This window comes from Naegleria fowleri (assembly GCF_008403515.1).
Source record: "Naegleria fowleri strain ATCC 30894 chromosome Unknown tig4, whole genome shotgun sequence".
Lineage (NCBI taxonomy): Eukaryota > Heterolobosea > Eutetramitea > Acrasida > Naegleriidae > Naegleria > Naegleria fowleri.
The window spans coordinates 567,506-594,852 of NW_025407936.1; the positions used below are offsets into that span (position 1 = coordinate 567,506).

At 37.2% G+C, this 27,347-nt stretch overlaps 14 protein-coding genes across 14 annotated transcripts; 9 read left to right on the forward strand and 5 right to left on the reverse strand.

Annotated features, from left to right (window-relative positions):
- Positions 1 to 300: 300 nt before the first annotated feature.
- FDP41_007828 (uncharacterized protein) lies at positions 301 to 2,153 on the forward strand (the record flags this gene model as incomplete). The annotated part of the gene is made up of 4 exons (XM_044711615.1): positions 301 to 927; positions 994 to 1,444; positions 1,507 to 1,827; positions 1,903 to 2,153. 4 exons carry the CDS (start codon positions 301 to 303, stop codon positions 2,151 to 2,153), a joined length of 1,650 nt encoding a protein of 549 aa, XP_044568626.1.
- A 525-nt stretch (positions 2,154 to 2,678) lies between these two features.
- On the forward strand, positions 2,679 to 4,163 carry FDP41_007829 (uncharacterized protein; the record flags this gene model as incomplete). Its single annotated transcript, XM_044711616.1, has 1 exon — positions 2,679 to 4,163. One exon carries the CDS (start codon positions 2,679 to 2,681, stop codon positions 4,161 to 4,163), a length of 1,485 nt encoding a protein of 494 aa, XP_044568627.1.
- A 286-nt stretch (positions 4,164 to 4,449) lies between these two features.
- Positions 4,450 to 5,961, forward strand: FDP41_007830 (uncharacterized protein; the record flags this gene model as incomplete). Its single annotated transcript, XM_044711618.1, has 3 exons — positions 4,450 to 4,586; positions 5,006 to 5,599; positions 5,658 to 5,961. The coding sequence occupies 3 exons, from the start codon at positions 4,450 to 4,452 to the stop codon at positions 5,959 to 5,961; spliced, it is 1,035 nt and encodes a 344-aa protein (XP_044568628.1).
- Positions 5,962 to 6,328: 367 nt separating this feature from the next.
- On the reverse strand, positions 6,329 to 6,856 carry FDP41_007831 (uncharacterized protein; the record flags this gene model as incomplete). Its single annotated transcript, XM_044711619.1, has 1 exon — positions 6,329 to 6,856. One exon carries the CDS (start codon positions 6,854 to 6,856, stop codon positions 6,329 to 6,331), a length of 528 nt encoding a protein of 175 aa, XP_044568629.1.
- Positions 6,857 to 7,179: 323 nt separating this feature from the next.
- FDP41_007832 (uncharacterized protein) lies at positions 7,180 to 10,434 on the forward strand (the record flags this gene model as incomplete). Its single annotated transcript, XM_044711620.1, has 1 exon — positions 7,180 to 10,434. The coding sequence occupies one exon, from the start codon at positions 7,180 to 7,182 to the stop codon at positions 10,432 to 10,434; it is 3,255 nt and encodes a 1,084-aa protein (XP_044568630.1).
- Positions 10,435 to 10,786: 352 nt separating this feature from the next.
- On the forward strand, positions 10,787 to 12,460 carry FDP41_007833 (uncharacterized protein; the record flags this gene model as incomplete). Its single annotated transcript, XM_044711621.1, has 1 exon — positions 10,787 to 12,460. The coding sequence occupies one exon, from the start codon at positions 10,787 to 10,789 to the stop codon at positions 12,458 to 12,460; it is 1,674 nt and encodes a 557-aa protein (XP_044568631.1).
- Positions 12,461 to 12,661: 201 nt separating this feature from the next.
- Positions 12,662 to 15,694, forward strand: FDP41_007834 (uncharacterized protein; the record flags this gene model as incomplete). The annotated part of the gene is made up of 4 exons (XM_044711622.1): positions 12,662 to 14,809; positions 14,859 to 15,119; positions 15,169 to 15,323; positions 15,376 to 15,694. 4 exons carry the CDS (start codon positions 12,662 to 12,664, stop codon positions 15,692 to 15,694), a joined length of 2,883 nt encoding a protein of 960 aa, XP_044568632.1.
- Positions 15,695 to 15,886: 192 nt separating this feature from the next.
- On the reverse strand, positions 15,887 to 17,446 carry FDP41_007835 (uncharacterized protein; the record flags this gene model as incomplete). The annotated part of the gene is made up of 1 exon (XM_044711623.1): positions 15,887 to 17,446. One exon carries the CDS (start codon positions 17,444 to 17,446, stop codon positions 15,887 to 15,889), a length of 1,560 nt encoding a protein of 519 aa, XP_044568633.1.
- Positions 17,447 to 17,739: 293 nt separating this feature from the next.
- On the reverse strand, positions 17,740 to 19,071 carry FDP41_007836 (uncharacterized protein; the record flags this gene model as incomplete). The annotated part of the gene is made up of 1 exon (XM_044711624.1): positions 17,740 to 19,071. The coding sequence occupies one exon, from the start codon at positions 19,069 to 19,071 to the stop codon at positions 17,740 to 17,742; it is 1,332 nt and encodes a 443-aa protein (XP_044568634.1).
- Positions 19,072 to 19,098: 27 nt separating this feature from the next.
- FDP41_007837 (uncharacterized protein) lies at positions 19,099 to 21,126 on the forward strand (the record flags this gene model as incomplete). Its single annotated transcript, XM_044711625.1, has 2 exons — positions 19,099 to 20,012; positions 20,082 to 21,126. The coding sequence occupies 2 exons, from the start codon at positions 19,099 to 19,101 to the stop codon at positions 21,124 to 21,126; spliced, it is 1,959 nt and encodes a 652-aa protein (XP_044568635.1).
- A 304-nt stretch (positions 21,127 to 21,430) lies between these two features.
- FDP41_007838 (uncharacterized protein) lies at positions 21,431 to 22,421 on the forward strand (the record flags this gene model as incomplete). Its single annotated transcript, XM_044711626.1, has 3 exons — positions 21,431 to 21,448; positions 21,614 to 21,932; positions 22,024 to 22,421. 3 exons carry the CDS (start codon positions 21,431 to 21,433, stop codon positions 22,419 to 22,421), a joined length of 735 nt encoding a protein of 244 aa, XP_044568636.1.
- A 57-nt stretch (positions 22,422 to 22,478) lies between these two features.
- Positions 22,479 to 23,342, reverse strand: FDP41_007839 (uncharacterized protein; the record flags this gene model as incomplete). Its single annotated transcript, XM_044711627.1, has 2 exons — positions 22,479 to 22,964; positions 23,013 to 23,342. 2 exons carry the CDS (start codon positions 23,340 to 23,342, stop codon positions 22,479 to 22,481), a joined length of 816 nt encoding a protein of 271 aa, XP_044568637.1.
- Positions 23,343 to 24,367: 1,025 nt separating this feature from the next.
- On the forward strand, positions 24,368 to 26,563 carry FDP41_007840 (uncharacterized protein; the record flags this gene model as incomplete). The annotated part of the gene is made up of 1 exon (XM_044711629.1): positions 24,368 to 26,563. The coding sequence occupies one exon, from the start codon at positions 24,368 to 24,370 to the stop codon at positions 26,561 to 26,563; it is 2,196 nt and encodes a 731-aa protein (XP_044568638.1).
- A 47-nt stretch (positions 26,564 to 26,610) lies between these two features.
- Positions 26,611 to 27,330, reverse strand: FDP41_007841 (uncharacterized protein; the record flags this gene model as incomplete). Its single annotated transcript, XM_044711630.1, has 1 exon — positions 26,611 to 27,330. One exon carries the CDS (start codon positions 27,328 to 27,330, stop codon positions 26,611 to 26,613), a length of 720 nt encoding a protein of 239 aa, XP_044568639.1.
- Between the last annotated feature and the right edge of the window lie 17 nt (positions 27,331 to 27,347).

Below are 27,347 nucleotides of genomic sequence, written 5' to 3' on the forward strand. Positions count from 1 at the left end.
GCTGGATTTTTATTGTTCGTTTGGTCCTTAATGCCGCAGACTAATTCAACAATACGTTCACTCTCGATACAATTTAGATTGACTGAAACAAAAAGTCAAGAACCTTTGTCCTCTGCTATTGGCAAGTGCACACTCAGCAACCACTGTGAGGACTTTGGCAAACATTATCGTAATCATACTCCATCGTTCAACAAGAAAAAGGAACCTCGTTCGTGCTAGTGGTATTGTAATTTCTTACTAGTTATACCTTCCTGGTCATCCACCTCCTTGCTAGCATCACCATCCAACGGTATTATTTCAATGAACCCTTCTTCCTCCGAGTTCAAGTCTCAAAAGAAGATTACTCTTCAAGAATTACAAGAACATGATGGCGTCAAGAGCCCTCGTTTATGGACCTGCATCTATGACCACGTGTATGATTTGACTGAGTTTGCAGCTGTTCATCCCGGTGGAGAAGAAATGATAAAAAGCGCATGTGCAAGAGATGCAACAGCCTTATTTGAGTCCTACCATTTGTCATCCAATGCAATTGCAAAGAGTTATTTGGATATCAATCACAAGGGTAAATCGATCAAATACGTTGGAGAGTTTGATGTTGAGAGTGCTAAAGTATCGAATTCGAGCGATCAGCTTCCGAACGACGCTGCCATCAAATTTACATTCCAATCTCCATTAGATAGTGAAAAACCCCAAAAAAAGCGAAACATTTATGAGCTCATGAAACAGAGAATTAGAGAGCAATTGTTGAAGAAGTCAGACTTTAAGAGTAGAATCAGAAAGGTTGATGGATTGAGATTGATCAATGCTGTATTCATTATTGCAGGTCTTATCATTTGCCAATTAGCATCACAATATATTCCTTCTCTTCCTTTGGTGATAGCAGTCGCTTTGGGTACACTTGCAGGATTGTTTCATCATCTCACAATGGTATGTTTATCGACTTTGTTTTGTATCCTCAATTTTTCACACAATCACTCCAATGGAAATTGTCAGGTTCATATTTTGCATGATGTTGGTCATGGATCGTTCACAAACAATGCTCGGTTTTGGAATTGGTTCGGAACATTTGGAAGCTATATTCTAGGTCAATCGTTTTTTTGTTGGACCATTAGACATAATGTCGCTCATCACGTATACACGAACATGAGTGAGCTAGATCCTGATGTTGGCGTCTATGAGTGGAATAGATATTTAGAAGTAACCAATACAAATTCGACCACAATAGTGCCGGCGACTGCGAAAAATATCAATTCAGATAAGGCTGCTGATGATGAAAATGCTGTTTCAAAGATGTATGGAGAACCTAAGAATTACAAATCCGTTCCTGTGAATATCATGGCCAAAACCGGGTCGTTTTCAAGTCTTCCTTTATTGTACGCGTCCCTTATTTTCTACATGCAACTAGTTGACTTTATACATTACTGGACAAGACATGTGAGCGAAGGTAAGTCTTTGAAATTGATGATGACCAACACATCACCCATCGACTGGATATTCATATTACAGGAATCACATTTGCATCCTCCACATTCAGTTGGACTACTTTCCATTTCTATATATCAAAGATTGTTTTTGTTATTTACAGAGTTATTCTTCCGGGTTATCTTTTTTACAAGACCGGAGGAGTGATTGGAAGACCAACATTTGAGGCTTTACTAGCATTTGTAGCAACTGAAGTGGTTGCTGGTGTCATGTTTGGATTCTTAAGCCAAATTAACCATATTAGTGAAAAGTGTGCATGGCCTTCAAATGTTTTGAATGAAATGGTTGAAAATTCAAGCGGGGTCAATGATGATTTGGACTGGGCTGAAATTCAAGTAAGAACTTGTAAGTAATTGTATTTTCTCCTGATTTTCCTTACACTGAGACGTTTTAAAAACACATATTGAAACTATTGTATAGGTATCGATTATTGTCATGACAGTTATTTGTGGACATATTTGTCTGGATTTTTGAATTACCAAGTCATTCATCATTTGTTTCCAGGAGTAAATCCATGGTTATATCCTCAATTGTTACCGATTGTAAAGCAAGTCTGCAAGGAAAATAATGTTCCTTATACAATTTACAATAATTTCAAAGATGCATTGGAGAGTCATGTTCGCCAATTGACTCTTTTTTCAAAGAAGCAACTTTTGAAAAACACTCTCTAGAACTTGAATATGTGAAACCTTATTCAATGCCTTCTTTGCTATTTACAAACATATGGATAAATACGGAAGTAGCCAATCATTTTACTCTTTGCAATTTTTAATTGGGTAGTAAAAATATCGACCTACGGCTTTGTCACGAGGGTATTCAATTTGAAATTGTCGAATCCAAGGTCCCAATATCGAAGATAGCTATCCCTGATGATAGATCATCGATGATGCAATCTTTCTCTTCAAACAAGTTTCTAGGATGTTGTAATCTTCACAACCTGGTTGAACACCGCCACTTCACAACCGCTCCAACCGAAATGAATGTGAGACGGGTTTTTTAATTCGAATTAAAAAAAAATTCACCCTTCTCACAACTTGCTGCTTTCAAACAACAAGGAGATTCTTCAACAACAACCGCCCTACACCGCCGTCAAAAGCAACCGCAGGCAAACTCTTCTTCAAGAAGCCACTTGTACAAGCCAAGCACCAACAAGCCAGCAAGTTATTCCATTCTATTCATAAGAACATTACCACTCAATGGAAACAATCATTGTTAACCCAACCCAAAATGAATTTGTAGACTTTAACTCAGTAAATAATACTGAACAAGAATTGAATACCATCATTCTTGAAAAGAATGAGGTATTGAATAGATCATCTATTCTACCACAAACTCCTGCAAAGGAACAAAAACTTGAAGATGTACCAGTCTTTGGTTTTAATTACGATGCTATGGACAAGAAGGCTTTCTTTGATCAATTCGGCGTGGAGTTCATTCCTTCTGATCTCTCTACAAAGAAGATTATTAAACACATGTATGAGACAAAGATTAGATGTGGCGCCTCCGGCGATGACCTTCCAACCATAGAGGAACCTTTCTACATTGTTGACTTGTCTGAGGTGCTAAGACAAGTTCAAACATGGAGACAAGAGTTACCAAGAGTTACTCCATTCTATGCTATCAAGTGTAACCCAAATCCATACTTTTTGAGAGTACTTGAGAAACTTGGATGTGGTTTTGACGTTGCGTCTCGCGATGAAATTGAATGCGTCAAACAAGTTCTTCCAAACAACGATGAATTGGCTCAAAGATGTATTTATGCAAATCCATGTCATCCAATTTCTCATGTCAAATATGCCAGTACAAGTGGCGTACAACTCACCACTGCTGATAACGTTGATGAGTTATACAAATTGAAGAAGTACTGGCCAGATGCTCAAATTGTAATTCGTATCAAGACCGATGACAGTCATTCTGTTTGCCAGTTTAGTACCAAGTTTGGTGCTGAGCTTGGTGTTGCTTTTGAAATGGTTGACATCATCAAAGATTTAGGCTTGAATCTTGTTGGTGTCAGTTTCCATGTTGGCTCTGGTTGTAATGATGTTAATTCATTCCTCAAAGCAATCAGAGATGCTCGTGCTGTATTTGATTATGGCTTTAAAGTGTTGAATAAGAAGTTGTGGTTGCTCGACCTTGGTGGAGGTTGGCAAGGAAGAAGTAATGAACACGGAAACGCTGCATTCATTTCTGTTGCAAGAACAATCAAACCACTTCTTGATGAACTTTTCCCTGTTAATAGTGGAGTTAAGATTATTGCTGAACCAGGAAGATATATCGCTCACAGTACACACACCTTGGTTACATCAATCTTCTCAAGAAGAATTGAAAAGTCCAGAGTCTTATACTACATTTATGAAGGTGTTTATCATAGCTTCAATTGTCTCATCTTTGATCACGCAGAGCCTGAAATTAAACATATCAGCTATGAAGAACTCATTTCGGACAATGTCAAAGATGAGGTTGAAGAGAGAGTAGGTCATACTGATAAGCCTGTTACTTTGTACGGCAGTACTTGTGATTCAATGGATGTCATTCTCAAAGATTCACACAATATTCCAAACTGTTTAGAATGTGGAGATGTTCTCTTCGTTGAATTGTTTGGAGCTTATACCATCGCTGCCGGTACTTCTTTCAACGGTTTCAAGCTTGCAAAGATTCACTACATTGCTCGCATTGATTAATATGATATTTTTCTTACTAACAACTACAATGTGTATTGCAATGAAAAGTGCATCACACCTCACAAAATAAACAACATCAACTCCTTCACATAAGGAATATTTTGAATGCATTCCATAAAAAGTCATAACGGTGTTGATATAAGGAGCGAGATACAAGCTCCTCAATCAACATTGGGTGTTGTTGCTTTAGATCCCGGAGTGAGAACTTTTCAAACCACTTTCAATTTAAATTCTATAGTGACTGAATGGGGTAAAGGTGACTATACAAGAATAGGTCGATTGTGTCATGCCTACGACAAATTGCAATCCAAATGGTCTCAAGTCACACACAACAAGAGATATAAGTCTCATTACCGATTCAAAGAAAGACTTCTATACAAATCAAGAGAATTTCCTTGGTGTCATGTTTACATTGTTAACGAGGTATATACATCCAAGACATGCACTCATTGCGGTCATATCCATCGTCATTAAGGGAGTTCTAAGGTATTCAAATGTCCCTCTTGTGATTTTGAAATTGACAGAGATTTCAATGGTGCTCGAAATATTCTCCTCCGCTTTCTAACAACACATAATATTATTTTAGAGCCACATGTATAAGTGGCGTTGGGTCCTTTCCCCTGGCTTCCACAGAGTGTTTAACGAAGCTTGCAAGATCAGTGCTTTGTTCCGTTTGTTGTTTTTGTTCAAAGTGTTGATTTAAATAAAGGCGTGTTGTTTTGTCACACAAAACATAATTCCAGCTTGCCGTTACGTCTCCCTCACGATTGGACATGTAATGCACCATTCAACTCTCCGGCTCGTCGTGTTCAATGATACAAATCGTTGGTTTGTGAGTTCAGGAGATTAATTGAAGTACAAGAATCAGTGGATTACTATGATGAGTTTATTGAATGGTTACATATTTTGGAACAGTTGCAGGCCAAGTATCAAGATGTTAATCATCATGTGATGATTCGAGTATTTAATGATCCCTCTCTCATGATTTGGAATTCGAGTAAGAGATATTTGTTTGAAATTCAAGAAGAGTGGAATGGGTACAATATTGTTCCGTCACAAATTGTGGATTTTGATAGTGTGAAAAATTTGAATGATGATGAAGTGGTGAACAAGTATTGCTTAATGTTTAATAATTGTGAGAAATTGGTTTTCAAGCCATTAATATCGGCTGGGTCTTTCAATACTTTTGTTATTGGAAAATCAAGAGAGACGAACGACAAAGCATCAGTCGACTATTTAACAAATAGAGAGGAAAATTTGAAAATTATTCGAAAGGATCTTTCTGAATCATGTCAGTCTAAACACAGGGATAGAAAGTTATATATTGTTCAACCATTTTTGGATTGCATAGTCAATGACGGTGAATATAGTTTTTTTTATGTGAATGAAAAACTGTCACACACGCTCCAAAAGAGACCTAAAGATGGAGACTTTAGGTGAGTGTTCTCAGGTGTGTTTAATTTTAATTACACTTTTATTACATTTTATTAACAGGGTGCAAGGAGAATTTGGAGGATCCAATACATATGCAGACTTGAGCCGATTTAATGAAACAATCCTAGCAAATGGACAGCACTTATTTGAAAAGATTAAAAAAGAGAAATCTCCAAATTCTTTCATATTGTACTGCAGATTGGATGTTGTCATTGATTGGAACTCAAATAACATCAGCATTTGTGAATTAGAGTTATTGGAGCCTCACTTGTACTTTGAGACCATCAATCCAAATGATCCTTCAGTTGCCATCCAAAAGGAGAATGAACTCTATGACTCAGTTGTGAAACATAATATTGCTTAACGTATTTAATTATTCTTTTTGGAGGGGATGGAGACTATAGTTACAAAACATTTCAAGAGGAAGACCAAAGTGTCAGATGATTCTAAATGACATTGAAAAATCTACACGTAAAAATCAAAAGACACAAAAGAATAATAATTTCTCTCCATAACTTTTTGAAAAGGGATTTCATAGACATCATGTTGCTTTTCTTATCATGTTCATTCGATTCAAACTCCATCTGCACAAAGTCTTCTTTTGTCTCACCACTGATTCAAACAACGATTGCTTCACAAATTGAGAGAGTTTACATGAGGTCACGTCGTGCATTAAAGTCCACAATTCGTTATTGAAAAAAGTTTCAAATAAACACAGGAATAAGCTGATTTTACTGAATTCTTTCGTTAACCTCCTTGTATTCCATTTGAGCCATCCAATCTTCGGGAATATTTGTCAATTTAAACGTAATGTCGTTCAATTTTTCGTACTGTGCCTCAATCTTGAACATATCTTTATCAAAATCAATTATGAAATTATAATCTTGGGAGTAAGGATGATCGAGCACATATCCACACTCAATCACAGAAATCAATGAATCAAATGTCTTGTTAAGAAGGCAATACCAGTCTTCATAACTTCTTCTTGATACTCGTAGATCAGCATACTGTTTCAATTTTTCAATCTCTTCAGGGGTTGGTGTTGATGATTCCTCGACCACTTTAATATTCTTCAACAATTCAACAATTTGTGGAATAGCTGAGGAAGGTGAATTGCCATTGGTTTGATGTTTAGATAACAAAATCCGAATATCTCGCACGAGAAAAAACCCTAAAACAGTCCAATGAGCATAATGATTGTAGTATTGGATTGTTTTTCCGTTATCGAAAATAATTTTCACTTTTCCAGGATGACCCATGATGATTTTTTTTGATTGCTGTTGTAACAACTTCCATCCCCAACACGAAATTTTGAAGCTTCAAACAGATTATTTATTAATTAAAATTAAAGATTGTTCATAACTGGTGTGCTCGTCTCGTGGTGTAATGGTAGCATAGTGGACTTTGAATCCATTGACGGAGGTTCGATTCCTCCCGAGACGGAACCAAGGCGAGCTGAAACTTTAAATATTATTTAGAAATTTTTTTTCATCACGTGGTTGGCTATCCTTGCAACGGGGTTCGTATCATTCATAATATTGTTTTGAGTGGATTATAGATGATGCGATTTTGTTTAAAAAAAATGAGTTCATTCTATCAGAACGTTGGTGAAGAGGCTCAATATCCCACCTCTCAACCAAACATCACGTACCAATTCCAAGAGGATGATGAATACTCGGGAGAGAACGAACAATCTCAATCTAATCAGTTTGTTAATCCTTCTAATTTTATTGGAGAAGATGATGATGAGGACAACGAGTATGAAGATGGAGGCGGAAATGAAGATGATGATGAACAAAGTGATGATACATCCTCATCTCCAATCAGTCAGCCGGGCAACAACAATTTTGAATACGTGGAGGATTTGAACACCCAACAGAGCGCAAGCCAAATGCTACCTACCACACAATCACAACTCTATTCTCAAGAATTTCTGAATACACAACAAACTGGTACTCAGCTTTCTTACTCCCAACAATCATCAGCTCCAACAAGTGGTGGCTTGAAAGCAAGTTCCAGTACATCTTCCCTCAGCAAGAAAAAGAAGAAAAAAGAAATACATGACTTGAACTCGTTTATTGATAAGTATGCTACTCCGCTCAATTTTGATGAGGAAGACGAAGAAGTAGTGGAAAAGAAGCTTCCCGAACATGCTTGCAAATATTGTACAATTCATGATCCTGCTTGTGTAGTCAAGTGCAATATTTGTCAAAAGTGGTTTTGTAACGGAAGAGGAGGTTCAAATGGTTCTCACATTGTTCACCATTTGGTCAAGTCTAAACACAAGGAAGTTTCTTTGCATCCCGAATCACCTCTTGGAGATACAGTTCTAGAGTGCTACAACTGTGGATGCAGAAATGTATTCTTGCTTGGTTTTATTCCTGCAAAGAATGATTCTGTTGTTGTATTGTTATGTCGTGAACCATGCCTACACGATAATAGTCTTAAAGGTATGGATTGGGATGTTGATTCATGGCTTCCTTTGATTCAAGATCGTCAAATGCTGTCTTGGTTGGTCAAAGAACCTGATGAAGAAAAGAATAGAGGTAGAAAAGTAACGACACAACAGATTAACAAATTGGAGGAGTTGTGGAAGACTAATACTGATGCATCTATTGACGATTTAGAAAAACCAGGTATTGATGATGATCCTCTTCCTGTTCAATTTTTCTATGAAGATGCCTACCATTATCAATCAGTGTTCAGTCCACTCATTCAATTAGAAGCTGAATATGATAAGAGAATGAAAGAATCTCAATCAAAGGATAATATTGCTGTTCATTGGGAAACAACTAACAGTAATAGATTACTTGCTTATTTTTATTTCACACGTGAAGACAATGAACTTCGTTTAGTACCTGGTGATGAGCTCAGACTTCGTTACAATAGAGATGGTATTAACTGGGAAGGCATTGGTCATGTTATCAAATTCAACCAAGAAGAAGAAGTTGTTTTGGAGTTGAAAAAGAAAACAGCACCTATTAGCTTTACAACAGGTTTTAGTGTTGATTTTGTTTGGAAGCCTACATCTTTCGAAAGAATGCAAAATGCAATGAGAACTTTCGCAATTGATGAGAATTGTATCAGCAATTTTCTATACCACAAAATGTTAGGCCATCCAAACCAAACACCAAAGGATGTTCTTCTCAAAGTTACTCTTCCCAAAAAATATTCTGCTCCTGGATTACCTGAACTGAATCATTCTCAAATTTCAGCTGTCAAGAATGCACTCCAAAGACCACTTTCATTAATTCAAGGTCCACCAGGTACAGGAAAAACAGTAACTAGTGCTTCAATTGTCTATCATATGGTCGATAAGAACAAGCACAGAGTATTAGTGTGTGCTCCTTCCAATGTGGCTGTTGATCAATTAGCAGAAAAGATTCACGCTACTGGACTTAAAGTTGTCAGACTCTGTGCAAGAAGTAGGGAAGCAGTCAATTCACCAGTGGACTTCCTTACATTGCACTACCAGCTAAAACTCTACAAAACTAAAGAAAAGGATGAGTATCAAAGACTTCAACAAAAGAAAGAGGATGACGGAGAACTATCCATTGCTGATGAGAAACGTTTGAAAATGTTAAAGAGATTAACAGAGAGAGAAATTTTAAAGGCAGCAGATGTCATTTGTTGTACCTGTGTTGGTGCAGGTGATGTTAGACTACGAGACTTTAAATTCAAACATGTACTCATTGATGAATCTACTCAAGCTACTGAACCTGAATGCCTCATTCCAATCGTAAAAGGAGCAAAGCAAATAGTTCTTGTAGGAGACCATTGTCAATTAGGTCCAGTTATCATGTGTAAAAAGGCAGCCAGAGCTGGATTATCAAGATCTCTCTTTGAACGTTTGGTAATGTTGGGTATTAGACCAATGCGTCTACAAGTGCAATACAGAATGCATCCTTGCCTCTCTGAATTTCCTTCAAATACCTTCTATGAAGGTACCTTACAGAATGGTGTTAAAAAGGAAGATAGATTAATTCATATTGATTTTCCTTGGCCACACTCTGATGCTCCAATGTTTTTCTATAATTCTGTCGGCCAGGAAGAATACAGTGCAAGTGGTACATCTTTCCTCAATAGAACTGAAGCAGAGACTGTCGAGAAAATTGTTACCAAAATGCTTAAGGCTGGTGTGAGACCATATCAATTGGGAGTTGTAACTCCTTATGAGGGACAACGTGCATTTTGTGTCAGCCATATGCAAAGAGCTGGTACTGCTGACCCAGATCTTTATAAGGAAATTGAAGTTGCAAGCGTAGACTCATTCCAAGGAAGAGAGAAAGATTTTATCATTCTTTCATGTGTTAGATCCAACGACCATCAAGGCATTGGTTTCTTGAATGATCCAAGACGTCTAAATGTTGCTCTTACCCGTGCTAGATGTGGTCTTATCATCATTGGAAATGCAAAAGTATTATCCAAGCAACCTTTGTGGAATTTACTGTTGCATCACTTTAAGAACGACAATTATATGCAAAAGAACTTTATTGTTGAGGGTGCTTTGTCTCGCTTGAGTATCAGTAATGTGAAACTTCAAAAACCAAAGAAGTTTACAAATCATAGATATGGTATTGGTTATGGATTGACCTCTTCAATTCCTCTTCTTGATCCTAATACTTCAATGGTTCCAATGCAAATGGCATCACCAATGATGAATCCATTGATTCCCGTAACATCTTATTCAGGCGCAATTTCAACCAGCCAACAAATATATCCACTATTCCCAACTGGATACAATCCTTCCATTAACGTCCCTGCCAGCTCTTTCATAACCACTCAGGATGAAAGATTACTCACTCAACAATCCCAAGAATCTGACAGATTCCATTAGAGCACGATTTCCACCTTTTGAGGTTAGTAGAAGGGCTTTTTCGTTGTTGCTGTGGCGATGAAGAGGAGATTGAATGGGTAATGTGAGAAGGAGGTGGGACAATGTGTCTCTAGATGGTATCGCTACCTGTTGCAAACCAAGTAGCTCTGTCACCTCCCCTAATAATGAACGAAGTCAAAGCTCTAGGAGCAAGTGCATTTCAGATTAATTCACACATGAAATCCATCCACTTGTTACTTTTGAATGGTGAGATTGATTGCTTGTCTCATTTTGAAGATTTCATTGAAGATGGTTCATCAGCGCGAATGAGTAAAAGATCCAGTCAAAATATTTATTTTCCAATAAAACAAAAATGAAAAGCCAAATAGCTTTCCGACAATTTGCTCAAAAGCAATTCAACAATCACAGGATACTTCAATCACTTCTCACCAAACAACAACAATCGTTCTCAACAAGCAAGCAAAACAATACGAAGCCAATTGACAACAATGGATCGATTTTTGATTATGGTCTTTATGTTGTGACCGATTCGGAAATTTCAAGCAAAGCATCTCGTTCATTAGAGGAAACGGTACAGCAAGCAATCGAAGGAGGATCATCAATTATTCAATATCGTGAAAAGAATACTTCATTGAATACTCGTCAAATTCTTGAACAAGCAAAATCTTTACAACGCATCTGTAAAAAGTACGGTGTTCCATTTCTCATTGATGATCGTGTGGATTTGGCTCTTGCTTGCAATGCCGACGGAGTTCATGTGGGCCAAAAAGACCTCCCACCTCAATACGTTAGAAAATTGATTGGTCACTCCAAGATTTTGGGATTAACAGTCGGAACGAAAGAGCAAGTGAATGAAGCGCTCTCATATGAAGTGAGAGCAGATTATTTAGGAACCAACGCCATTTTCCCAACCCAGACCAAGAAAGATGCCGGTTCTGCTGTTGGATTGCAAGGTCTTAAGGATTTAGTTGACTATGTGAGAAGTGTTTCAAATATACCACTAGTTGCTATTGGAGGAATTGGCTCTCAAAATGTTGAAGACGTAATGAAATGTGGTGTGGATGGAGTTGCAGTAGTGAGTAGTGTCGTTGGAGCTCCAAGTGCTTTTGAGGCTGCCAAAGAGTTGAGAAGACATGTTAATTATTATCAAATGGGTCAATCGAGAGAAAAGGCAGAGATGAGAGAACAAATGGTCAATGCTTTGTTGCAAATCAAAAAGACCAGACCATTGATTCACAACTTGACCAACAATGTGGTCACTACACAAACTGCCAATGCTCTTCTTGCTATTGGTGCTTCTCCAGTTATGACTCAGTACCATCTCGAAATTAGTGATATGGTAGAAATTGCCAGCGGAGTATTAATTAACATTGGAACATTGGATGAATACTCTATTAAAGCCATGCATTTAGCAGCAAGACATGCAGGCCACTTGGGAAAGCCAGTCATTTTGGATCCTGTTGGATTTGGAGCTACTCGTGCAAGAGAAGAAACAACCTTTGATCTATTATTGAACCACAAGATTACCATTCTGAAGGGAAATTATGGTGAAATTGGTAAAATGTATGGCGAGGGAAGTTTTGCAACATTGAAAGGAGTAGATGCTGAAGGAGGTCCAATCTCTGATCACTCTCAAATGGATAAGGTTGTTTTGGAATTATCTAGAAAATATGGTTGTGTCGTTTGCATGACTGGTCCAATTGATTTTATTTCTGATGGTTCTCGAGTCATTAGAATTTACCATAACGAACCATCTCTTCAATATTTGACTGGAGTGGGTTGCATGACTGGTGCTATTCAAACAGCATTTGCTGCAGTTTGTGAGGATCCACTTGTTTCAGCAGCTGCAGGTTGTGCATTTGTTGCTTTGAGTGGAGAAATGGCTTCGAAAAAGTTAGGAGTGGATGGAAAGAGTGGAGAATTGCCCATGTTGGGAGATTTCAGAACTGAGTTATTCAACGCTTTTGGAAGTTTAACACCAACACTCTTTAGAGCTCATCTCCATTTTGATGTTATCCAATATTGATAGTCAGACTGAAAAATTATTAACATATATTATTATAATAAAATAAAATTTTTATGGCGTTGGGTCCTTTCTACTTAAGTTTGCTATTGTGGAGGTGTATGTGTGTAAGATCAGTGATGTACTCCTTGATTTTATGAAACAAATAAAAGCTTTACAACACAGATCCAAAAAACAGAAGAATTTTTTCTGTTCAAAATAAAAATGACTGGAAAATCATCCTCGACTGCAACAACTCCCAAACGCAAAGCTCCAACCTCATCAAATCAAAAAGGAGCCAAAAAAAAGAAGAAAGACGTCGATGATGAAGAGAGTTCCGCAAAAGATGAAAAGGTGGAGGACATTCAAGAAGACGGATCATTTGTTAGTATGATTTTGAAACATGAAAAACATCCGAAACATGATGAGACGATCGTTTTTTTCGAAAGAAGAAGAAAAATCAGTTCTAATTCCGATGATGAAATTTTCTACAGTGTTCACGGAAAAGATGCCATATTTATTGATAAACACTTCTCCAATTATGGATCCTTTAAATATCACGAGAAAAAAGGAGAGTGTGATAAAGACCATCCATATATAGTCGATGGTGTTCGTTATGCAGGACTTCCATACCTGACATTTAGACCGGCTTTATACGAACAATTTGTAAAGGGCATTCTTCTAGACCATCGTAAAAGGCTTGAAATATGGGCTGATAGAAAGTCAAACTATGAATGTATCAAATCTGCATCTCCTGGAAATCTTCAAAGTTTTGAAGAAATTATTTTCAAATCTGACACAGCACCTGGAATAGTATGCTCAATTATGATCAAACAAGACTCCAATGAAAGAAGAGTTGGTATTGCTTATGCCAATACCTCACTACGAATTATTGGTTTTTGCAGCTTTGCTGATAATAACCAATTAGCGGTATTAGATTCTGCTCTTGCTCAAATGGAGGCAAAAGAAGGGTTAATTTGTATTTCTAAGAATGATATCCTTTATACCAAAGTTCTTGATATTTTTGCAAGAACTGATATTATGTGTACAGAACTCAAGAGAAGTGCATTTGTGAGAAAACCTACTTTAGAAGCTGATATTTGCAAATTAACAGGAAAAAACAATGTTGAAAACCCAGAATTCAATGACGAATGTGTAGCATGTGCCACACAAGCTCTTATTGATTATTTAGAATTGGTAGACGATCGTCACAACTATTCATACTTTAAGACAAAATCATTTGTGATACAAAATTTTATGAAGCTAGACAGTTCATGCATTGCATCTCTCAATTTATTGCCAAGCCCAAATGATCGAAAAAAGTATGATAGTCTTTTTGGATTGCTCAACGAATGTGTAACGAAGCCTGGATCTCGACTCCTTAGAGAATGGATTAGACAACCATTGACGGACCAAAGTCAAATTGAAAACAGGCTTGATATGGTAGAAATTTTTGTTGAGGAGCATGAATTAAGAGAAGAAATAAGAACCGCACTTAAAAAGATTCCTGATCTTGACATCCTATGCTCCAAGATTGCCAAATTTAAAATCACATGTGACGATATCATAAAGTTGTATGCATGTGTGCAGCAACTTCCTATTATCAAAGAATCATTAGAGAAAGTCAGAAACGAAAAAACTTTTAATGAGGAGGGTATATTCTTTTCCGTGTTGTTGCAGTTGGAAGACTTGTGTGCTGCGCTCATTCCAAAATTTCCTACCTTAGTGCATACATCTCTTGACTTGGAAAATGCCACAGACCATAGCTATCGATTGAATCCAAATCTTGACGACAATTTGAAAGAAATTGCAGAAGAGCTTTCGGAATCTATAAAACTCTTGGACGAGGAATGCAAGCGCGTACAAGACGAAGAGGCACTCAAAAAAGAAGAACTGACATTAGTGTACACAAAAAAGGCAGTCTACATGCAAGTCGGTGGAAAGGTTGCAAACAAGTTTAACAATAATGAGAATTATATTGCACTGGGAGGAACAAAGCAGCAATTCAAATTTACTACTAAAAATATGATGAGCCTCACAGAAAATTATAGACTTTGCCAAGAAAAGTATGATGCTTGTTCGGACAATCTGCTCTATCATGTCAAAGGTGCTGTTGGCTCCTATTCTCAACATTTTTCAGACCTTAGAGACGCATTAGCAGAGCTTGACATCTTTGCTGCATTTGCTGAAGTGTCTACAAGATCTGCAAAACCATATGTGAGACCTATCATTAAGCCACTCGATGCAGAAGAAGATGAAATCTATTTGATTAATTGTAGACATCCATGTGTAGAGGTTCAAGATGGTATTGATTTTCAGATGAATAGCTGCTTATTTGACAGATCTTCTCATCAGTTGCATATTATTACGGGTGTAAGTATTTTGCTCTTGTTCATGCTTTATACTAATTTCTGCATTCTAGCCAAATATGGGAGGTAAAAGCACCTATATTAGACAAGTTGCAATTAATGTCATACTAGCTCAGATGGGATGTTTTATTCCAGCCGAGGCAGGTAGTATTGTGAGTATTAGAGATGCAATTCTCTCCAGAGTAGGTGCGTCAGATAGTACAAGCAGAGGAATAAGCACATTCATGGCAGAGATGCTGGAAACCTCGGCGATATTGTCAACAGCAACAAACAAGACATTAATTATTATTGACGAATTGGGAAGAGGAACATCTGTAAGTATTCTCGAAAAACCTCTCGAATTATCTTACTCGTCCTCAAAAGACATATGATGGATTTGGTTTAGCGTATGCCATCGTGGAACATTTATCAAGAATAACGAACGCTTATACATTGTTTGCAACACATTTTCATGAACTAAAGGTGTTGACAGAAGATCCAGAGAGTAATCGAGTGTGTTGTAAAAGAATGGAATCTGTGTAAGTAGTATCATGTTGTGATTTTTTGACTTTTATAATTGTGGCTCAAAAGTTTGATGGAGGAATTAAAAATGTTGTACAAGGTTGTTGATGATGATGAGACAAGTGTCAACAGCAACAATAGTTTTGGTATTGAAGTGGCGAAATTGGCCCACTTCCCTCCAGACATTATTAGGGTCGCTCAAATGAAATCAAAAGAAATTGAGAGTATTATTAACATGACAGAAGCACCTATCGTCCCACAAAACACCAAAGAAAGCACAGAAGAAAGAGCCAAGATGCATCAAGCTCTATGCAAATTTGCCAACTTTGATTTCACAAACAAATCTCTGGAAGAGATTGCTCAATTCTTGCAGACACATTTTCCATAAAATAATTATTCATATTCAATTTTTTGTGAACTATCCGTAGTGTGTTAGCACGAATTGTGTTCCTTGTTCCTCACTGATGAGAAGTCAATTTGCTGACAGCTCCATGCTGACCTTCATTTGGAACCAAAAAAAATTTATTGAGGTATATGTACACCGAATCCAGTTGGGATTCTAATTAAGGACACAAGGTCCTTAGTCTTCAATCTTGTCAGAGTAGTAGTATTTGTGGCATCTGCCAACGAAGAGGGCTAACAGTACTTGGATTTCAGGCCAATTCCTTTCAATTGCTAGGACGTGTATTATCGCATCACTATCTGGAGGTAGGAAACCGGAGTGATGGACGTAGAAAATGGGACGATGTGGATTAAACCACGAATTCGAATCTGTGATTGTACATGGTTGGGAAATCAAAGAAGAGATCTTCATTTCACAGAAGTATCTCGCAGGGTCAAGCTTCGGACATTCATGTATGTAGTGGTGGAGATTGGACTCGACTTCACAGTCAGGGCAATAGGAGCCTGTGAAGTGTCTAATATGAGAGACGGTAATATTTCTCCAGACTGCATACTTGTAATTTGGTGAGATTTTCGCTTTCAAGAATCTAATATTGAGGGATTTTCGATGAACATGATCAATGAGGTTGGGATTGTCATCTAATTTTGTTGTCATTTTCTTGTGGTGAAAGGTCCGTGTCATTTCTCTTTGATTGAAAATGATGATATCTGTCTTGGTAAGAAGTTGTTGTTTACCAAAGAGTTGTCTGATGTCGAAAATTGTGGGTTGTGAGAGACTTTGTCTGGCTAGAGCGTCGACCTTAATATTCTCAGGGTCCTTATGTCCCTTTACTTTCTTTAGAGAAATTTGAAGACTTCTAGCTCTAATAATTTTCTGAAATTCTCGATAGAAGAGGAGGAATCGTCCTCGATAGTTCTTTTTGAGAGCTTGGATTGCAACTTGACTGTCTGTACGGATTGTTGCTTTGGAGCGGTTCGGTAGAAGATGAATAGAAGTAAGGATGGATGCGAGTTCAGCAATGTTGTGTGAATATCCATCATGAATTCTGAGAGAGTGTGAGTGTAATTGTTTTGGAGTGTGACTGTGGTCGTAAATGTTGATTCCCATTCCAGATTTCCCATTCTGTCGGGATCCATCAGTGTGAATTTCAAAGTTAGTTCCTGAGAGTTGAGGAAGTGAAAATTGTTGATTGTTGAGTTTGACAGAGATGTTGTATTCTTTAAGGATGGACTTCCAGTGATGAAAAATGTTGTTTTCATTTTCCTTGTGATGCGACATTCCGAAGACGTAGGCTTTTCTGATGAGATTGTTAGGATGGTTGGCCATGAGCATCAAGGTTCGAAGGTGAATATGCTCAATAAATTCCACAATTGAAGGAATGTCCAAACCAGAAAGTGTTGTTGGGAGATGAAAGAAACCTGAAGGAGTTCTCACATCGATGAGCATTCGTCTTTTAGTTGCGGACCGAATGCTAGAGTTAATGGACTCGAGATGTTTCTTGGAAATGAAATTTGTTTTAGAGAGGTGAGTGAAGAGAGAGATGGCTTTGGCATGGATAACCTTTTTCAAGTTGAGAGGTTCCAATCTTCGCACAGGTAGGTATTTGAGAGAGAGTCGCAGTTTCTCAATCTTATCATTGACGTCTGCGTTGACAATTCGATCTGACCAAGGATAGTGACCCAAAAACCGAAGGTTTGGTTCAAGTGGAATAACAGTACCCTTAATTTTTGGTGTCATTTTGATGGGAGACGAACCCCTTTGGATTTGGACGGGTTAATTTTGAATAGCAATTGAGACAACCATGTATCAACGTCGTCGAGTCGGTCATTATATTTAACATGTCTATTGCAAACAATATTCATATCGTCTGCAAAATTGAGAAGTCCGATATCATTGACATCCAGTTCTGTTGGAGTAATTGGAATGTTCCAATTTTCTATGGCCTTGTCAATTATTAATTGAGTGATGCAATCATAGATGAGTGGAGCTAATGGACATCCTTGGGGAATACCTCGTGTTTTGACGAAAGGTTATGAGAGGTGATCATTAATTTCAAGTTGAAGAGAGTGATTGGAGTATGAGTTGATAATGAAGTCAATCAAATCGGGTGGAAACTTGCAATGTTGGAGAGCCATTCTGATGACAGACATTTCGAAGGCGTCGTAGGCTCCTTCAATATCCAAATTCACCAATAGGAAAGAGGATTTTGATTTCAAAGCTAAGGCCGAGAGTAACATCATTGAAGCGTTTCTTTCGATTTTGGCAGAAATGTAGTCAATGGATGAGATGAAACGCTTGGCAATAGGATGGCCATTCTTGGTTTTGAACGCACATTCAGTATTAATGAAACGACGGAGATCTTGTTTGGAGGCCAGTTTGACTTTACAAATGTAGAAAGAAGTACCAATTCTTTGGTTGGTTTGCTTAACAATTTGCATCATGTCATCTTGAATGATGACGTTGGCACGTTTTGCAAGTTGTTGAACACCAGTTTTGATAACACCTTCGGAAAAGTTAGGTCCAAAGTTACATTCAGCCAAGGTGTCTGGCATTTCGTTTCGAATCTGTTCGAGAGATCTGAACTCTTCAAATCCAGGGAGTTTCATAGCAGCAATCTTGTCCTCTTCGTTATCAAGTGAGATTCTTAGCTTGTATTGTTTATCCTTAAAGGTAGTGTTGAACTGGTCGTAAGTAATACCTTGGTGGAAAATCAAGTCGAGAAGGCTTGTGATGGTTTTATAGTGTTTAGCCTTGTTGGTAGTGTAGCACATCAAGGTATGTTCCGATGCCTGAAAATTAGATGGACTGAGGATGCAATCAAAGCGTTTTTGATAAATGTCTTCATGTAAGGTGTCAAAGCATGTTTCGTAGTCTTCTAGATTGTCGGTGAAGACCTGAATGACATTACGTCTATTAGAGGGTACCATGACTTTAGCACGAGATTCAGTAACATTGATGATATCATTGAGATCACTTTCAGTGACGTCATGATCAAAGTAAAGGCTAATGCTGTGGTTGTAGTTGAGAGTACGAGGGCGTTTGTGATTCATGTTGCGTTGTTTTTTTGGGATTGTGGGAGGCTTAGGTACAGGGGATGTCGTTTTGGGGGGAAACAACGCGACTGCGTCTCTATAGGACTTGGTTTGGGACTTGTTATTGATCTTATTATAAATGTGAGAGCTAGCCTTAGTGTTCTTAATACCTGATGATATGCTGCAAATTTGCCCCAAAAAGGAACAATTTACAGGTGAATGAGACTGGAGGCTATTGATAAGTGTCATAGCTTTTTGTAAAGCTGATTCCAGCTCTCTCACTCTTTTTAGTAGGTACTCCTTGCTGTCTGGAGGGAGATGTTGAGTCATTTTTTTGCGCTCAGGAACCAAAAAAAAATGCTCCCAGCAACAGACTCTGTTTCACCCCATCCTAATCTTACAGTCATGGAATCGCCACCATCATCAAACCCACGATCGGAACAGGAAACACAACCAGTTCCACACTTTGTGGATCAACTTCCTGAAGAGATCATGGCCACTATTACATCATTTTTACCCATCGGAGCCATGTCATCGTGTCTAGCGGTGTGTACCAAATGGAGAGCTGCAGTACTGAAACACTTACATATTTGTTTTCCCTTTAGTCAGGATGGAAAAAACAATGTGATTCCCTTCGCTAACAAAGAATTTCTACATTTGGAATCATTTAGGGAATTCAACAGTTTTTGGTTGCGTGTGAATGAGAGTATATTTATGGATTTGGGCTGTAAAGGAAAACCCACATTTATCGGAGGATCACTACATAATTTATTGGAGAAATTAATAGAATCTGTTGATGAAAGTGAAATGAATGACCGTGATGAGTTTGAATTGTCAAGTATTGCTGTAGCAGTCATTGCAGGTGTGAGTGGCTCGTTAGAATTTATGACATCACAGCAGAGAAATCAAGTTTTGAGTGGGAACTTACCCCAATCAATGGCAAATTCACCCAGTCCCCCAGGTCCTTTGCTTGGCAGTCCTATTTCAACTGGAGCAAGCATTACTTTCCCAAATTTAACTAGTGGTGAAAGTGTTGAAACTGTGGACGAAGAAAAATCCGCTAGTGCATTGACTGAGGCGCCTCATTCCTTCCAGCGCTCTTTTTTGAAGACTTTTGAATCCTTTTTATCAAAATCAAATTTATGTCGGATGTGTTTTCTTTATTTGATTGATCTTGACAAGGAACAAATGGTAACCAAACAGCCAGAAACTCAAAGAAAGGTTGTTAAATTAATGAAGGTTCTGAACATGTTCATTCACTATTGCATTAGGTAGGTGTTCTAACGAAATGATATCCTAAATTTCATTTTGATATTCTTTACATTGTTAAAAATCAATAGAATGGACCCTAAAGATGAAGAAAACGATGACATGATTGTATTACAATTTTCTCAATTCTTAGATTTGTATTTAATTCACGGAGGAGCTAACGAATACAGTGAAAATCCTCTCAATACTGTAAAATATTTAAAAGGAATTCAAATCAAACATAATTTATACAAAAAGTTGATCACTCTGGAAGAACAAAAGAAAAAGAGACAATTCAAAATAATTAATCGAATTTCTTCCTCATCATCCACAACACGTAGTGACATAGCGCGTGAAACAAACATATATACCATTGGACTCAGCGATTTGGCAAAACAATTAACCATTTTACAATTTGAGCATTACAAGAATTTAAGACCTTTTGAATTTATTGGATTCCCTTGGAGAAAGTGTGCAAACAAGTGTCCATCTATAGTCATGAATAACAAACATTTTGAAAATGTGGCCAAATGGGTAGCGTCTGAAATTGTAGTGCCAAAGGATGTTCACGATAGAGCCAAAGCGTTCAAGTTTTTTATTGATCTCTGTTTTGAATTATTCAACTATCAAAATTTTGAAACCATATTCGCCATATCTGCTGGCATCATGAGTGCTTCTGCTTTTAGGTTGAAGCTTACGAGACAAGAGGCTGGAGACGAATATGAAGAAAAACTTGAGCATTTAAGAGAAATTGTGAGTTTAAGAGCCAATTTTAGAATGCTAAGAAGTCTTCTAGAGTCTGTCAAATCCGAAGCATGCATCCCTTATCTTGGCCTGTTCTTATCCGATCTTAAAAATTTGCATGACACTTCCAATCAACTCAGAAAGTACATTGAAAAGGAGAAGGAACTTTCGGAAAATGGTGTGACCTGTGTGAATTGGTTCACTGTTCTTCGTGAATATCAAATCATTCACCAACTCATGTTCTGGAAACAAAAATGTGAAGAAAAATATCAATCTCTCTTTGAAAAGGATGAAACGATTCAAATTCGTATTGATCAATACCTCAAACAAGCATCAAGCTTTGAAGAGTTGTATCAAATAAGCTTGAAGCGAGAACCTCGACAGAATAATTAGAGAGAGAGAGCAGCGATGTGTTTTTTGGGAAGATTCTCACAAAAAATAGGTCATATTCTTCCGCCGCGAAATAGACTAGTAAAACACGACACATTCACAGTAATCATGAAAATCGCAGTAACTGGAGCCTCAGGCTATATTTCCTCTCACATCATTCGAGAGTTATTGAAGAGAGGCCATCAAGTGAGAGGACTTGTGAGAGATCTTTCAAATAAATCAAAATACGAATACATGTATCAATTTGAAGGATCATCACAATTGGAATTTGTTGACGCTGATTATGAACAAGGCTTACAAGGAATAGATGAAGTCATACATACAGGTACGTCGTGCCTTTGCGTTCATCAGTACATATGATTTCATTCCATCCATTAATATTAATATTTAATTCATCTTCAATGCATCATCATTATTGACTTTCGAAATCGATCCTTTCCGATTGAACACGTTCAAATGGGACTCTCTCAATCAAAAAACACACACTCAGCTTCTCCCTATTTCTACATTGCAAGATCCCGAAAAAGAAATTGTGAAACCTGCCATTGAACTCACACGGGCTGTCATTTTGGCTGCTCTCAAAAACAATGTCAGACGTGTGGTGGTCACTAGTTCTGGTGGTGCTATATTTTCCTTTCCAATTCCAGAGAATAAGGTCTTTACCGCTCAAGATTGGAACATGCAAAGCTCTCTCAGCAATAATCCATACTTTTATTCAAAGAGACTTGCTGAGGAAGAAGCTTGGAAATTGTATCAGGAGAATAAGGAAAAGTTTGAACTTGTTGTTGTGAATCCTGTCTATGTATTGGGTAAGTTAATTATCGAGTGTACATACAGACAACATGAGATCTTTTGTGAACCAATTACAAAATTTGTATTCACTTTCAAATCATTGATTAGGTCCTTTACAATCATCGAATATTAACACTTCTGTTTCCAATGTGAAAAAGTATCTTTTGGGAGAACATGAAAGCATTCAAGCTGGATCTATTGCTGTTGTGGATGTACGTGATGTTGCTATCGCACACGTATTACCTTCTGAGAAAGAAGAGGCTGTTGGAAAGAGATTGATTTGTTGTGGATCCACAAGAGCAATGTCAGACATTCCAAAAACCATTAAGGAACATTATCCTCAATATCCAGTGAGTAAATACACAGAATTTCCTGCTGGCGTAAAGTATAGTATGGATACACAACCATTGAAGGAACTTGGTTTAACTGAATATCGCCCATTTGAGGAAACTATTAAGGACACTGTTCAATCATTGATTGATTTTGGTTTAGTTGAAAAGAAGTAGATTTTGTCGGTGACAAATTGCCAATGTATTTCATATGAATATTCATATATTTATTATTTAAACCTTCCATACATTTCTTATGAATTTGACCAATTCTTCTTTTTCCTTTTCTCCCAAAGGTAATTCATGGCGTCCATGAAATGACAACACTTGACAGTCTTTCTCATCGATCCAATCATCAACAATAGCCTGACTCGAAGCTGGAAACACCAACTCATCATTCAAGCCATAAATAACGAGTGATTTAAATCCACTCAATTTTAAGCCCTTATTAAATATCACATTTAAAAACTCTCGAACTTGAATTGCATTTGGTTTAAAAGCTCCCGCAAATGCAATAAACTTTACATGGCAAACTTTTTCATCTCCTTCATACGAAAAGAAGTTTTCTCTAATTCCTTTAATAATGTCATCAAAATTTGTCGAGTCGTCATCATGAGGTTGAGGAAATTCATAGAGAGATGCAGGTAAAAACTCTTTTTCAAGTAATCCATAGTGTTCTAATGATATTAAACCTCCTAAAATGGTTGACAACATTCCTCCCTTTGCATGACAGTTTGACAATCACTTCTGACAATCTGTGACACTTACCTGACTAAACCCTAAAATTCCATTCACTTGTTTTCCCTCCTGTTGTGCTTTCTTGACTTGATTCAACAAACTCAAAATTCCTGCTTTCCAGTGATAATAAACAGATCTATTTTCTCGAAGATAAACCCATGATCGTTGATCTTTTGGATTGTTTCCAATCAATTCTTCCATTTCGAGTGGTGCATTCACAAAAAGGAATTGTGTGGATTGCAAACCATCTGCAGAAGTAATTTGTTCTCCAAAAGGTTTTGAATATTTTTCAAAAAGTGAGGCACTGGAACCCCAACCATGAATGAACAGAATGGTACGATGAGTGGCAGGTGATGACATTTTTTTTAAAAAAGAACTTTCAAGATATCTTTCTCGAGAAAAGACTTCTTCCACAAGGACGGACCAATGTAAATGCGAGCGAACCTTCCAACTTGTTTTCTTGAACGAAAATGACACTCTCCAACTTCTTCAAGATGTTGTTGTTGCTATTCTTTTCAATTCCGTGATTTCTACAGGAATGATGGAAAATGATTTCAACAAATTTACTGAAATGCTCGAACGCAAACACAAGATTTTATTTGGTCAGAAACATCTTTTGAAAGAGTTGTCTTCCTATGAATCATGTGTTTACAAAAAGAAAAGTTTTTCAATCTTAATTATTCTCAAAAATTGAACCATCTCAAGAAAGCTTAATCATTTTCTGAAACACATAGAATCCTTCCTTGGATTTCTTATTTAGGATACACCTGACCATATGTTTTAAAAACGTTTATGATAAACATCCTGGAAAGCTTTTGGACGCGATAGAAATTCGCTTCTGATTTTTTTAAAAACAAAAGGAGTAATGTAGGAGATAATATTGGAGCGGTACATAATTCATGTTTGGTAAAAGGTGAGTGTTCTTTCAGATGAGTCATATTTTGCTCACAAACTCTTTCGAACAACAATTCATAATCCATTGAACACATTTCTGGCCTCACTTTTTGTTAATGAATAAACGAAGTTGTGAATAATTTTCATCAAAACTCTTCTCTTTGCAACCTCTCGAATGCATTCAAAAGTTTTGAAATTGGTTTTACTTTTTCTCAGCCAACAGGTTGAGCAGAATTAACAATCAACAATTTCTTCTTGCTTTATTGCAATTCTTGGCGGAAGAATCAGTGTGACATTAATGGAACTTTTGGAACTAAATATTCAGCTACTCTTTTTTATGTTTTGTATTAATAGATCTCAAGAAATTCGATATCTCATTGAAAATGGAGCAACTTGTTCTATTGAACTACTAAGTAGTTAATGTCCATGATAGAACAACTCTTCTCCTCAATAAAGAATAGCATCAAAAAAGACTTTGCAAACGAAAAAAAATGATTTCTCAAGAGGAGTTTCAAAGATGGAAAAACGCAGAGAACTCACCATCATCGTCAAAAGCCTCCTCTTCATCACCATCATCAGCACCTCCATTGAACATTGGAAACAGTTCTACAACAATTACGATTGGAAATCAAGTGTCGCCAAGTGTGGTTGAATTACAAACATCACAGCAAGAATCATCATCTACAGCTTATGGTAATTATGAGAAGACAGATATTCTTTCTATTCCCGATAAGAAATACACAATGGTTCTATTTCCTGGTAGAATTAAAAATGTTTCAAATGCAATCAACATTCTTGGCGGAATGAAAAGTATTCAAGCATTACATAAACCAAAAGAAATTACAGACCAACAAACTCATCAAGAAAACAGATTTTTGGAATGCAGATTTAGGCCGAATAATTTTATGAGTTGTCATCCTGTTTATGGTGATGTAACATTAACGAATAATTTATTGGTGAGGTTGAGAAGAAAAAAAGTAAAAAAACAAGTAGGAGAAAGAATAATAACAAGATATGATCCATCTCAATCCCAGCTACAAGTTATTGGAGTTATTACAAAAACCGTGAATTTCAAAGGAATGTCGGATTTTCAATATATTCAACCAAAATTTGTCGATTTAAATCAGTCAATGGATGAAGACCAAAATTCAGATCAAACAGCCCTTGATTCATCGCGTAATAATTTCAGTTCAAGTATTATGGGAGATGATGACGGTGATATTGAAATTCAAAATGAAGAAAAGATTTCCTCATCAATATCATCCACTCCTAATCCAATTCATGTTAGAAATAATGTATATTATTCTAACGAGCTGTCAGACGCTACGTCTACTGTCCTACCAAGCAGAGCTTCTCTACAGAATCCTCACACTGGAAAAGGGACAAAGACTCACAAAGCCATGCTAGATTTACCTCCCCCAATTTTTTCCAGATTCGACATGCCAATGGACTATGCCTTCAAACAAAACCCATTGACAGAAATTGTTCCAATTGTGTCTAATGACGGTACTTCTAAGAAATACAAAAGACTTCTCAAACCTAGTAAGCAATACATGCCACACTGCGTGGAAATCAATTTTGAAGACGAAGTGCCGACAGCACCTCCTGACGAAATTGTAACAGCTAAGGACAAGGACTTGTACAAAGATGTCGAGAATCGTGTTCGATATTTGTTTGGATATCCAAGTGATGATCAAGAAGGTGTTGCTCAATTAGGATCCTCACACTCATTGATCGACAAGAGCAGGCTCATTCGACCTATCTGGTCAAAAAACGCTATATCAAGCAAATTTGAAAGTAGGAAAGATAAATGGAAATTAAGAATGGTACTTCCTAGAGTGGCATATCACTACAAAAACGGGCCATGGAGAATGTTGTGGGTTCGTTATGGTTATGATCCAAAGAAAGACATTGCTGCATCCTACTATCAACTACTTGACTTTAGAGTTCCACATGAGCTACGACCTAAAATACATTCTCTAACAGGAAAGAGAAAGGAAGACGAACGAGAGACAAACAAATTCAGAAGACTGCCCAGACGAAAAGTTGACACACATATTGATCTTCATGATTATTTATATCAGGGACAATCAAAAGAAAAAGCTCATAATGATATGGAGTCGGTCCATACTTCGAATACCAATCATACGAGCTCTACGGCACATCACACTGAACATGAAGAAAATGCATCGTATGAATTCAACTCCATACCAACGCAAATTCAGGTATTTTACCAGCTGTGTGATATCAGAATTGCTCCAGCACAGAATATTATTTTGGCAGATAAGGATGAAACAATTGCTATTACTTATGGTGTCATTTCAGGTGTAAAATCTAGTGAAGAGTTAGACCTCAGAGAACCAGTATGGAATAATACTGGAGAATGTGATCCAAAGTATGGATGGTATAATCATCATGCTCTTGAACAGATAAGGTATGTGATGAAGAAAAAAGTGGAAGAATGGATAGAAAATGGAGAGGAGAACGATCCTGAAATTTTGTCTGACACTGACGAAGAGATTGAACCACCCGAAAGTTCAAGATCAACCCTCGATAAATCAATCCTTAACTCGTCGAAAGGAGATGAGCAAGAAATTCATAACAATAATAAGGAACAAGATGTTATGAGTGACACTGATGAGGAGCCTATCAAAGATGGTGCTGATGTATTTATTGAAAGCCAGTAATAGGAGATGGAATATGGCCTAGTTCAACCATTATGCATACTACTGTTTTAGACATTGTCTGAAACAACTCCTACAGGCATTGAAAATACCTTGGTCTGCAATCCTCTATTTCTATACATGTATTTCAATGATAACTGTATCACACCAAGACAACAACCCAACAAGTTTGGAACCAAAATCGCAGAATTAGAAAGCAAATATCCATATAACATCCACACAAAACTACATGAAGTGTTGGCAACTGCCACCAGTAATGGGATCGATTCTGCATTTTGTTTTTCCAATACCTGTTTAAGATGAACTAGTGGACTTCCAAACATGACAATACCTCCAACAGCTGCAATAAAGCCCAAATAACTCACAACCTTATGAGTTGGAGCGACAAATAGCACAAATCCTAATGCAACAATATAAATAATAAGGGCAATAGAACACTTTGAAATAAACTCTTCTTTTCTATCGGTGATGATGTAAAATAGCCAATTGTAGTAGCATGCAGCACAAAAGCCAAATGCATTGGTAATCACTATGACCATATCTTCAACAATAATTCCATAAGTAACCCATAACAGAGCGCTGATACATAGGGCAAGATATGGGAATGGTGAGAGAGAATCAGGAGAAGTCGAAATATCAATGGTATCGGACGATGAAGCTTTTCCTTGTTTTTGTCGGAGTGCATTGGCCAAGGTTCTATATGGAGCAAGAACAAGAAAAATGGATAAGGCTGTTCCTAACCATCCGATTGCGCTTACAATAAATGTCATTGTTTGATGATGATGAT